Here is an 11,253-nt window from a genome sequence, read left to right on the forward strand (position 1 = left end):
TTAAATCAAATTTTAAATACATTTTGTACTAACTGACAGACGTATGACAGGCTACTAAATACGTTTAGCGTGAAATTCCACATTAATATGTACTAGAATTAAAATATAAAAAAATTACTCATGGCAGCCACCCGGCATGCGACCCTAACCGAGTCCTGGGGTGTAAGGTGTAAGTTGATGGCGCGAGTGCATAGCTCGCGTTGCTAGACGAGTATGATTCGGCGATCTCCAACAACCCTTCATTCCTAGCCTATTTCTGTGCATTCGTTGATCATGGTCTAGGTCCACCAAATGACCGCGCGAGGATACTTTCCACCTGTCAACTACGAGTGGACGCCTGACAAAAAGGCGGTGCGGTTGGTTACTGGGTGGCTGTAATGAGCCATGACCTTAAGGCGTCATCGCAGTGTCCGCCCTAACGTCAATTTTCTACTTGGAAAAAATCTAAATTTGACTGGCTATCTATGTATATTTATAAATTTACAATGGAGTTGTATCACATCTATAACAAAATAATACATCAAAATGCTGCTTTCGTTTTTAAAGTAGGTATGTCTGTCTATTTGCTAAGACCCTTTATCTCGGGATCGCAAGTAGATAAAAAGTTGAAAATTAAAACAGGGCTTTACTAAGGCTACCTAGCGCCACCAATTGTTACAGTCTATGAAAAACCAACATATTATGTATATTTATATATGCATCGTGGCCAAAGATTAAATTAATGATAAAGAAGCACGGACTCTAGGGTAGCAATTTTTAGAATAACCTGCTCTCTCGTGAACTAAAAAAAATATAGAAATCGAAGTACATTACGATCTGATTATGATGAATAATATATTATGTTTATCCGAGAGCCTCTGAAGTGTTTAATCGTTTAACCGGGTAATCGGAAAGATTCGACACTAAAATGGGCAAATGAAGCTAAGTTTTTAACAGAATTTTGTCAGTCCGAGAGTTTCCAATCTGGACAATATTTAAAACAATTTTACATTCATCTTACAAATCGCAATACATCTGCCAACATATTGATATCGAGTTTGCTCTGAGCGTTAGTGCCTTAGTGGTATGCCGAACGGAAAAAAGCGCCAATTTCTAATTTATACTTCAATAGATTCGTAGCAATACGGTCATAGATTTTGAAATTATGCATTGTATTTTCAAAAACTTATATTCGTGTTTGTAATACACTCGTAACGCTCTTTTCTGCAACTCTTCTTCAGGCTATGTCATTACACTGCAGTTATTTTCTTTTTCAATTCCTGTGTTTGTCTATTTTTCAATTCATCATGCTATGATGCTAGCATAGCTACTTTACGATACGATACGTCCAAGTGACCAATAGCGACAAATATGGGTTTTCTTCCACTTATCTATCCTTAAAGTTTTCGAGATGCGGAAAATGGATTTTGCATAACTACATAATCTTTATCATGTGAAGTCGATTGGTGTGCGAGCCTTTTCGGCAGGAGTGTCCAGCTATGGTAGTTTTTGACAGGACATTGGTTTCATCATTGGTATACTTAATAACGGCGAGTACAGATACGGTATTATTCATTATATTTCAAAACTAAAATTAGCCAAATCGGTTCAGCCGTTCTCGATTTTTAAGCAGACTAACGAACAGCAATTCAAATGTATTTATATGTATAGATTAAGATTGTATAGGTAATTTAGATTTACTTACAGGGAAAAAAGGGTATACTAAACCGAAACGAGGTGACTCATCAATTTTGTTCATTCTTTTTTGTTTTAGTTCCTAGTTTTACATAAATTAAAACGTTTTTTTATTCAATGAATGTTATATAAATCGAATCCCCCATAGCAAATCACGCAACTATCATGATTTGTTATGGAAAGCAAACGAATAATAGCAAATTTCAATACTCAATACAAATTCCACGAACCAATTTTTGGTTCAGAATAAGGGGCCGTCCATTAATCACGTGAGGTCGTTTTTCTCATTTTTGACACCCACCCCCCTCCCCCCTGGTGATATTTGGTGAGGTTATACCAATTCGAACCTTAGACCACAGGTACAGTGTTCAATAGGCTAGGTAGCAAAAAAATATTTTGTCTGCTTTTTAAAGAAGAGAAAAAATTTAGAAATATTACTTTCCAATAAAAAATATAACAAAGTTATCCCACACTACTATTTGACATCACACTTTCTAACATAATGTATGAACATTGAACAGTAATAGAAGGACTGATGTCACTACGAGTACTAACAAATATCTAAGTGTTTGATATGGTTAAAATTAAATTCCTTTTTATTTGTTACATGTATGCATTCAAGTTATAAATTTTATAATTAAACTAATTATATACCTTGCTATACAGGGTGTTGCAAAAAAGGTAGTAAAAGTTTTGCCCCTTTTTGCAACATCCTGTATTATTTTTTTACCACATAAGTTAATTATTTTAAAACTGACAAAAACTTTTTTACTATTAATGAAAAGTTGGGAAGGCATTAATTCCTGACATTCAGGTACATTTATTTTAGGAGTCAGGGCTTCACCTTATAGGTAAGTACAATATAATAATATTTATGTTAAATGTTTAAGTAAATTTTAGAAAATAAACATAATTAAAATATTTGTATTTTTCCATTCTTGGATTAAATAGAATTTGATGTTTATAACAACAAAACTACCCTATAAAGACTCAGGTACTTGACATGGCTCAATGGAAAATGAACAACATAATGATGGTGTCCATTTGAATAGAATTAGAGTAAAATTTATATGCACAAAACTTAAGTCAAACTTTAACAACAACTTTTTTAATGAAAGCAGTCTGACCACGTTTTGTGCCTTCATTTTTTTTTTATTTATATGTATTGATATCCAAATAAAGAGTACAGCTATTTTGAAGTGAAGTTAGCAATATGAAAAGCTAAAATTATTTCATTAATATATAAAAAAAATTAATTCCTTCCATCCACCTTCAATTTAATCTCTTTTTCCATATTTTAAATAAAGAAAACTAAAATTGTGTCTTCAAAACAATTGTAAGCTAGTATATTTATTATTAATGGATTCACTTACCTGATTTCCAATTGCTGCTACTTGAGTCATCCGCAGGTTTTGGCCTTGTTGCAGAAATTGGTTGGTGCCGGGAGCAAGCATGCCTGCTTGATTCAGATACATCAGATGCTCAGCACTTTTCCCCATGCCATTCATGGCCTGCATTGGATTGCCGTGATGCTGGTGCACATCGTACAGACCCTGCTGTCCCAGCTGTTGTGGGTTTTGTAAGCCTTGCAGTTGTGGTAGTATCATGGCACTGCTTTGAATAGACTGCATTTGTAAGTTGTTACCTAAAGCATGGTTTTGCATTGGTGCCAGTTGGGTATGCACCATATTTGTGGTAATATGAGCAGGGTGGCTCCCAATCACTGATTGATTAACGGGCATAGACCCAACTGATGAAACTATTCCGTGGTTAATATATTGGGCTTGATTTTGTTGAGAATTTTTCATCTGAATTGAAGCAACTTGAGGGTGCATATTAGTCATAGCCATTGGTTGATTCTTCCATTTATCTTGGTTCTGGAATGAAATGTACATACATATTAGTACATAACCTTGACATAATTGATGCAATGTTTGTTATTATTTATATGGTAAATAACTATACACAGATGAGTACTAATGTTTTAACAGAGCAAGCTATCTAGGTAACAAAGTAATGAAATTACCTCAGCAGCGTCGTCGCCCACGGCCCAGCGCTGTTTGGGAGCGAGCGCCGCCAGCTCCTCCTGAGGCTCGCGCTGGAACACGTAGTGCACTGAGGCATCGTCCTGCGAGCGAGCCTGCGCCGCACCCCCTCGGGAACTTGCTTCTCCCGCTTCTTCTTCCACCCCCGCGCCCGGCCACTTCATTGGGCTACCGTGAGGTTCAAGCATTCAGTTCTACTCTCAGTTTATTGTTCTCAAACAGAAATGTCTATCAGATTCTTTGATATGCTCTTGCTTGCGTTGCTTAGGATTCAGGATCTCAGCATTATTATTCCGAATTGCAGTGTCTCTTTAATCATCAGTTTCTAGCATACAATGATCCTTTTGTTGTTAAAATGACAGCTATAGTGTAGTTATGACAGCCGCTAATGGAAACCAAAATAATGCGAATTCTGCAACTCTTTAGGTATAATTGAAACCGAAACAGTAAGCGGGATACTAAGGTTGTTTTAACTATTTAATTTACACTATTGCTGAATTTCGAAGCATTACACCAACAATTAAACTATGAGACTATGTCGGCGTCGAGAACTGAACCGAATAAACACTCAAAATAATACACTATTCACACAATTTCTAAACAAAACGACCACAAATATATTACTATATGTACACAGAACTATTTACAATGTACAATTTTTACATAAAAATCGGTTTAAGCCATTGGATACTGCCGATACTTTTCGATTTAGAAAAGACGATAAACATTCTCTATTGCCCGTCCGCCATATCGGTCAGGCAGAAGCGATGCGCGCGCACTAGTAACACAAAAGTATAAACATAATCTAACAAGTGTTCCAATCTACACAAAACATTTATGGATACCATTTATGAAAATACTTTTAATACTACATTCTAAAGCACACAGTAAATATCTGCTATTTTTATAAAATTAATAAAAGTTATAGTTTTCATTGAAATATTTAAATTTTCGTTTTATTAGTAGTTGAAAGTGTTAATATGTTAGAATGCACATAAAACGCCGGGTAAAACGAAACGCTAATTGTCAAATAAATAGCGGCTTGTCAAAAGTAAAGAGCGATAGAACGTAACATGTAAAATTGACACTCAAAATAAGGACAAATTAAGGGCAGGCTTATTGCCTAAAGTTTAAATCTGTCAGCCAACCAGTGATTGGTGGAAGAGTAATGTACTTATAACGGACCTATTTTAATATAATAAATTCAATTTCCTTCTATTTTTCTTTCTACTATTTTTTTGTACCTCCTGTAGGTTGGCTGGTAGAAAATGCTTTTAGCATTAAGTCCACCTTTTGTACACTTTTATTTCATATTCGTCCAATAAAGTAGGTATCAAATAAATATATGTATAGTTCTGGTTGTCTGGAAGGGATTACTTTCCAGACCGCCGCCACCGGCGCCGATTAAAGTAGGTGTTATTTTTCTTTGTTTTGTGTTCAACAAAGAGTGTGAAAAGAAGGGTGTTATAAGTTTAACGTATCAGTGTATCTGTCAGTGGTAGCGTAGCTAACAAACGGTTGAACCGATTTATGTTTTGTTCTATAAGTTCATAACTAAGTCATAGCATAGTAGGTAGTAAGGTTACTTTATATTACCCCAAGTGTTCTTAGCCATATTTTATTTATAAAAATCGGTTCAGCTGTTTTAAGATTATCAGCTCTTTTCTAGTGGACGTAGGAATCTGATAAACTTGCTTATGTCCGATCGATTCCGAATTAAAACTATATTGTAATGTAATCACGAATTACGACGATCAGCCGTATGAAAATCCAGGTACCTACAGTTTTGTAAATTATTTGATCCATGTCTAGTAGCTATCACAGTTTTGTATAAACATACACTTGTATTCTGGGTGCCCGCGATACAGTACTAGTAAAGTGCGGGGCCCGCTGTTAAAATCTAAATTGTGATATGTTTTTGTTCAATAAATATTTTTGAATTTGAATTTTTGAACAGTAGAGATGTCAAGGTAGAAGGCAAACTTCTGCACTGTACAAGTAAAAACTGAAATTAGTCAATTCATGAAAAATATACCTATATAAATGAGTAGGTATATGAATGTTTAACGCAACATAGATTTGTGGTTAGTGCAGCAATGCTCCAATATATCTAACAATAATTACTTAATAAGTTAAATAGTTCTCATGGGGTTTTGTTATGATAATATAGGAGTTTAAGTATATACAAAGAGCTGAGACTGATGGTGAAAACGTTTATTTAATGTTAAATGACAATAGAACTATCAGACACATTAAGATCAGAAATATTTTTATTAGGGAAAAATAATCATTAAGGTACTCTTAAAACAACATTATTTATATAGGCTTAATTTTAAAATGCAGACCAATGAGAGAGAACACAAGACACTTGAGATCTTGGACCAGGTAATAGAAGCACCGCAAGCCCTCAGGGTCCCGGGACTGGTTCACATCCACCAATGAGCCCGTCTTCGATGTTGTGAAAGAAATGTGTTCTTCTCCAATCACTATCTCCAATTCCTGAAATAAATAAAATGATTTGTATTAGGATAATGTTGGTCATGGTTAATTTTGGAACTAAAATTTACATATTGATGACCAATTAAAGTGCCATATACTGTGTGCAAGAGTTAACTTGAGACCTGCGAAGAATTCCACCGGAGTTTACTCTTGTGAATTATTTGTTCTGTCTAGCTAAACATTGAGCATGTTCAGAATGCAAAAAAAAGATAATTGAAGAGTGTGCATGAACAACTGTATGTTACATCTATCTATCAATGGATAAGCACTACTAATTTAGCAAAGGCTGAAAAAAATATTATGCTAATTAATATAATGCTGCAGGAGAAGTGTTTTTCCATCATTACATAGATGTAATATACATTGTGGTTTGAGCACATGCTTTAATTCTAGTCAATGAATTTATTTGCCATTGTGAAGTCCAAACATAAAAGGTATAAATGCAGTCATAATTATATTTTCAGGAAGATCTAATGCACTAGTATAAACATTGCCTCTACCCTTTTTCTAAATATATTTCCATTGTCACTATGAAATTAAATTGTACTGCACACACTAGATTCCAAAAATATTTCTACTCTAAATAGATATTAATGATGAGAACTATCGGTACATAATAAAGCGCATTAAGTAGAGGTTATGAGAAGTATTGTTATTTACCTGTCTTCCTACTCTGTCTGGCTGAGGCCACAAACGGTCATCTTCATGCATAATTTCTGAATCCAATATGATCCTTTTGAGTTCTTCCATCACACAAGGATGAGCGTAGGCTTCCTTCCGGATCATCGTGTCGTTTTTGTAGTTGGAGTTATTGGCGTACCGCAACTTTCCATCGGGACGAAATTCAAACTCTAGAAACTCATGGCCGAATTTTCCTTTATGCCCTACATAATACCGAATGTAAAAGTCTGTCGACATGATGCTGAGTTCTGTAATGCACTAAATAAGTAACAAACAACAACGGGAAAGCAAAACTAGCGAAATCAAGCGGCGAAATTTACTGCACGCAATCAACGTAGTGATGGGACGGTGACAGGCGTCACAGGCGGTTTGTGAAATCTAAATATTAATCTGTGTTGTCACTGTCTATGGCTATTGATGCTCAGAATAATTATTAGTGATGCGTGACGCTGTGATTATTCAGAATAATAAAGACGTCATGCTTTGTATTATTGAACCACGGACTCTCTACACAAATTATAAACAGGTCAAAATGAAAGTATTTTTGTAAAATCATTATGACTCCACCGCCGTCGCGCGCCGCGCACTCGCGGCAGCGGCAATGAGTCGCTGCGAAACTACTGCGGTATTGAATCATCTGCGAAACGTAAGTACTTAGCAGTGCCATTAATCGTTGAGAAGATCTTATTCAGTCAGATTCAGTCAAGTCAAGTCGGAGTTTTAAATAGGTGTTTTAACTAGTAATGCAATCTAGAACACTGTTTTCACCACTTTTCGAGAAATTCTCAGTTTTTCATTCTACGTGTACAATGTAGTCAAAACTACGAGATCACGACAATACCGTACCATACGGTCAAAACACGGTAAAAATACCTAATAATAACACTAGAGTCTCTACTCTAGACCAACGTATTAAAATTAAACCTCTTTGGAGTTTGACCTCTTTCTATGACCTTGGAACTGCATGCGCAATATATTGGCTGGATATAAGTTACAAAGAAAATAAATTCGATTTCCATTTTGCATTTCAAATTTTATTTTCTTTTGTTTTTTTTCCTGATTATTTTCTCACTTCTCAGTGTTCCTGTGTTGTGTAGAGCTTATAATCAAAGTTGTAGAGTGTATATAACTTCTTTACAGCAGAGCTTTGATTTTAATCAAAGCAGCAAAGTTCTATACCTATTAATTTTCCTTAAGTATTAAGTAGTTATTGTATTTATGTATAAGTTCTTAGTTAACTACTGAAGTGAAGTAAGTGAATAAAATTTAAGGTATCGCATATTCTTTGCAATCATTGGCATATGAATACGTTAATGTATTCAAAAGATTGTATGTCGATATCAATATACTATAAGAATTTTCGAAGAAAATACAATTTCCTTTGTTTGTGCGATTTCACACTGGATTTTCTTAAAAAGCCTGTTTGATCATTTTGTCATCATAGCCATAGACTACAGAAAAGTAGAGTATTGGTATTCTGTGATAGAGCGACTTCCGTCCATCTGTCAAGTCAATCTTTCTTTCCTACGGCCCGCAAAGATGGGTGAGTAACTTGTGAATTTGTGATATTTTATCCAGTTTTATCTGAAGTGAATACAAATGTTTTGCTATTTTTAAGTCGTAATCAATATAATTAGACTGTGAATTAAAAGATCACGCATATATTTTGTTATTGTTAGTTAGTTTTCAGTGAAATAACCTATACAGAGTGAATGTTGTGATTTGTGTGGATGAAGTTTAACGTGAGTATTCTGCTGTCCAGGTATCAGCCGTGATCACTGGCATAAGCGACGAGCTACAGGCGGCAAACGCGCGCCTATCCGCAAGAAGAGGAAGTACGAGTTAGGTCGCCCGGCCGCCAACACTAAGGTTTGTTTCATTGATTCTAGTCCTTTACAAGCCGAATGTTTCCCATTCCGGTACTAGATTTCTTTAGTGCTTTATTCATACCGAATCATTAGTTTGTATTGCCGGTTTAACTGATTTATTCTTTGTTTATTTCAGCTTGGCTCGCAGCGTATCCATTTAGTGCGCTCTCGTGGAGGAAACACCAAGTTCCGTGCCCTCCGCCTGGATACTGGAAACTTCTCTTGGGGATCTGAATGTAAGTTCACTATATATACAGCCACATAGGTTATGTTCTATTATTATGATTGCAGGTTAGGGCATGTGTTATATTTTTAAGTATGTTTTTGTGCCTATGGTGGTATTATTTTACTTGTACAAGAATTTGGAAAGCAGCATATTGATTAAGGCTAATTCTAATTCTTTCTAATTTCAGGCTCCACCCGCAAAACCCGTATTATTGATGTTGTGTACAATGCCTCAAACAATGAATTGGTCCGTACCAAGACCTTAGTGAAGAACGCGATTGTTGTAGTGGATGCTACACCTTTCAGACAATGGTACGAGTCAAACTACCTTTTGCCTTTGGGCAGGAAGAAGGGAGCTAAATTGGTAAGGAATTTTCTGAATTTATACACAAAAAATTTCTATTCATGATCACCTGTATTACCACCTATATATTGTAGAGCTATATCCAAGCCCATTAATTAAAAACAATATATTAGATATTTGTCACCTATTTTGTAATACATAGAATACCTTTCACTGAATATTATTTGGTGGTTACCAAATAATATAAATATATCTATGACAATTCAATTGCTAGAAATAATTAAGATTTCTTGAAGGCTATAATTTTTTTAGGTGGCTAGAAGTGAACTATTATCCCAAAACACTTATTGCCAGTTTACAGTTTAACCTACATTTGTAAACTTTCAGTTAATTTCATGATTGACCACACATTAAAACAGTTCACTTAATTCAGGCGAAAATTCAATGAAAGTTAAGATTATTTGTTTATAAATACTGAATCTCACTATTGTGAGGAGTTTATCTTTATTTACACAAAATGGTTTGTTCTTTGTATCTGTATTGGTCACTTTAATAATGAAAGTCATTAAAAAAAAATAAAGTACACATTTTAGTAGTAAAATATTATGATGATATCTTTGCGTGTCAAATGAGTAAACCATTTTATTGATGATTAAAGTATCACACTGATTCTTATGTAAATCTTGCTTAAATTTTGCTTGTCTGCCGAAAATCTAACTGATTTGTTTAATATTTATAGACTGAAGCTGAGGATGCTATCATCAACAAGAAGCGCAGCAAAAAGACAGCCAAGAAGTACCTGGCGAGGCAGCGCCTGGCCAAGGTTGAGGCTGGTCTTGAAGAGCAATTCCACACTGGACGTTTATTAGGTGCATTAACAGATTCTTTAATTACATTAGAAGTTCCTTATTCTCAGCCTAATTAATTTAATGATGATAACAAGAAGTTTTGAAACTACGCTTACGAATTGGAACCGTTTTGGGAACAGTTCAGTAGTTGTATGATCAACTCGTCATAGTTACTCTGATATCATCATATTATCTACATGTGACGTAGTGGATGCGGCATGATTTTGACACTAGTGTTTTGTTTGCAGCATGCGTGTCCAGCCGGCCCGGCCAGTGCGGCCGCGCCGACGGGTACGTGCTGGAGGGCAAGGAGCTGGAGTTCTACCTGAGGAAGATCAAATCCAAGAGGGCCAAGTAAAAAGTGTAATGTAAAATAAACATAAAACCTAACTTACCTCTTTTATTTATAAAATAGTTCTTTAGTTAGGGCAAACCGCAGCTCTCATGTTTCAATAGCCGGGTGGTGCACACCGGACATCCCAATAATTTGTAATGTAATTTGTCATGGACGTGATTCTACGATTTTCGTACATAATACGTATCGTCTGGTCAGCGGTCCACTCTAAAGGAATGTCAAATTAGATTGTAGATAAAATGTAGGTATTCTTTTGAATAGGTAGGTATGTGTAGCCAGTCCTAGCTTTCCCTTTGGTCTACTATGGTATGGGCCCATAAATAAAATCATAACTTCTCTTCAAAATCGTTTTTACAAAAATACCTACTTGAATTAAAAATTATGTTTACAAAGCTCACAAACTTGTATATTGCCGGATCGTGTGCGGACTGTGGTGGGACTATGGGCACTCGAAGAAGTCATTTTTGGGAATGATCACTTTTAAGTAGAGAGGCTTTTGAAACCAGGGGACATTTTTCAACTAAAACGTGAAGAACGGAAGATGAAGTAAAATTACATTCCAGTAGTAGACAGTATTCCCGGCGATAGGGGAATTGGGATCTAGAGGCAATCAATGTGGAACAGAAAATAACGAAACAATTTCAATTATTTAGTAAGGGAGCCTTCAAATTAGTCGCTAATTGTCGCGCGGAAGCAGCGCTGCAGCCGCGCTGCTGTCTAAATTCCATATAAATTATTAACGCGCGACTGCAGC

The 11,253-nt window shown here is 35.5% G+C and overlaps 3 protein-coding genes across 7 annotated transcripts in view; 1 reads left to right on the top strand and 2 right to left on the bottom strand.

Annotated features, from left to right (window-relative positions):
- Positions 1-4,497, bottom strand: part of LOC105381096 (maternal protein pumilio) — a 76,487-nt gene extending 71,990 nt beyond the window's left edge. For all 5 annotated transcript variants that reach the window (XM_038108317.2, XM_038108321.2, XM_038108319.2 and 2 more), the window contains exons 1-2: positions 3,701-4,497; positions 3,048-3,551 (exon numbers count right to left, since the gene is read on the bottom strand). In XM_038108317.2, coding sequence (XP_037964245.2) covers positions 3,048-3,551; positions 3,701-3,907 — 711 coding nt within the window. In that variant the 5' untranslated portion in view covers positions 3,908-4,497. The remainder of the gene's footprint in view (positions 1-3,047; positions 3,552-3,700) is intronic.
- Positions 4,498-5,912: 1,415 nt separating this feature from the next.
- Positions 5,913-7,252, bottom strand: LOC105381094 (protein mago nashi). The gene is made up of 2 exons (XM_011550742.3): positions 6,879-7,252; positions 5,913-6,218 (listed from the first exon to the last, which is right to left on the bottom strand). The coding sequence occupies exons 1-2, from the start codon at positions 7,134-7,136 to the stop codon at positions 6,036-6,038; spliced, it is 441 nt and encodes a 146-aa protein (XP_011549044.1). The 5' UTR covers positions 7,137-7,252; the 3' UTR covers positions 5,913-6,035.
- A 1,409-nt stretch (positions 7,253-8,661) lies between these two features.
- On the top strand, positions 8,662-10,534 carry LOC105381093 (40S ribosomal protein S8; the record flags this gene model as incomplete). Its single annotated transcript, NM_001309149.1, is given in 5 exon segments — positions 8,662-8,768; positions 8,904-9,003; positions 9,181-9,356; positions 10,036-10,165; positions 10,393-10,534. Coding segments are annotated over 5 exon segments (623 nt in total), but the record flags the coding sequence as incomplete, so codon positions are not given.
- Between the last annotated feature and the right edge of the window lie 719 nt (positions 10,535-11,253).

The sequence above is a fragment of the Plutella xylostella genome, chromosome 15, assembly GCF_932276165.1.
Source record: "Plutella xylostella chromosome 15, ilPluXylo3.1, whole genome shotgun sequence".
Lineage (NCBI taxonomy): Eukaryota > Metazoa > Arthropoda > Insecta > Lepidoptera > Plutellidae > Plutella > Plutella xylostella.

Bases quoted from the DNA above. Each gene is read 5' to 3' on its own strand.
- LOC105381094 (XM_011550742.3), bottom strand. From the start codon at position 7,136: ATGTCGACAGACTTTTACATTCGGTATTATGTAGGGCATAAAGGAAAA. The intron at 6,219-6,878 runs GTAAATAACAAT...TATTTATTTCAG, and splicing joins CAGACAGAGTAGGAAGACAG to GAATTGGAGATAGTGATTGG.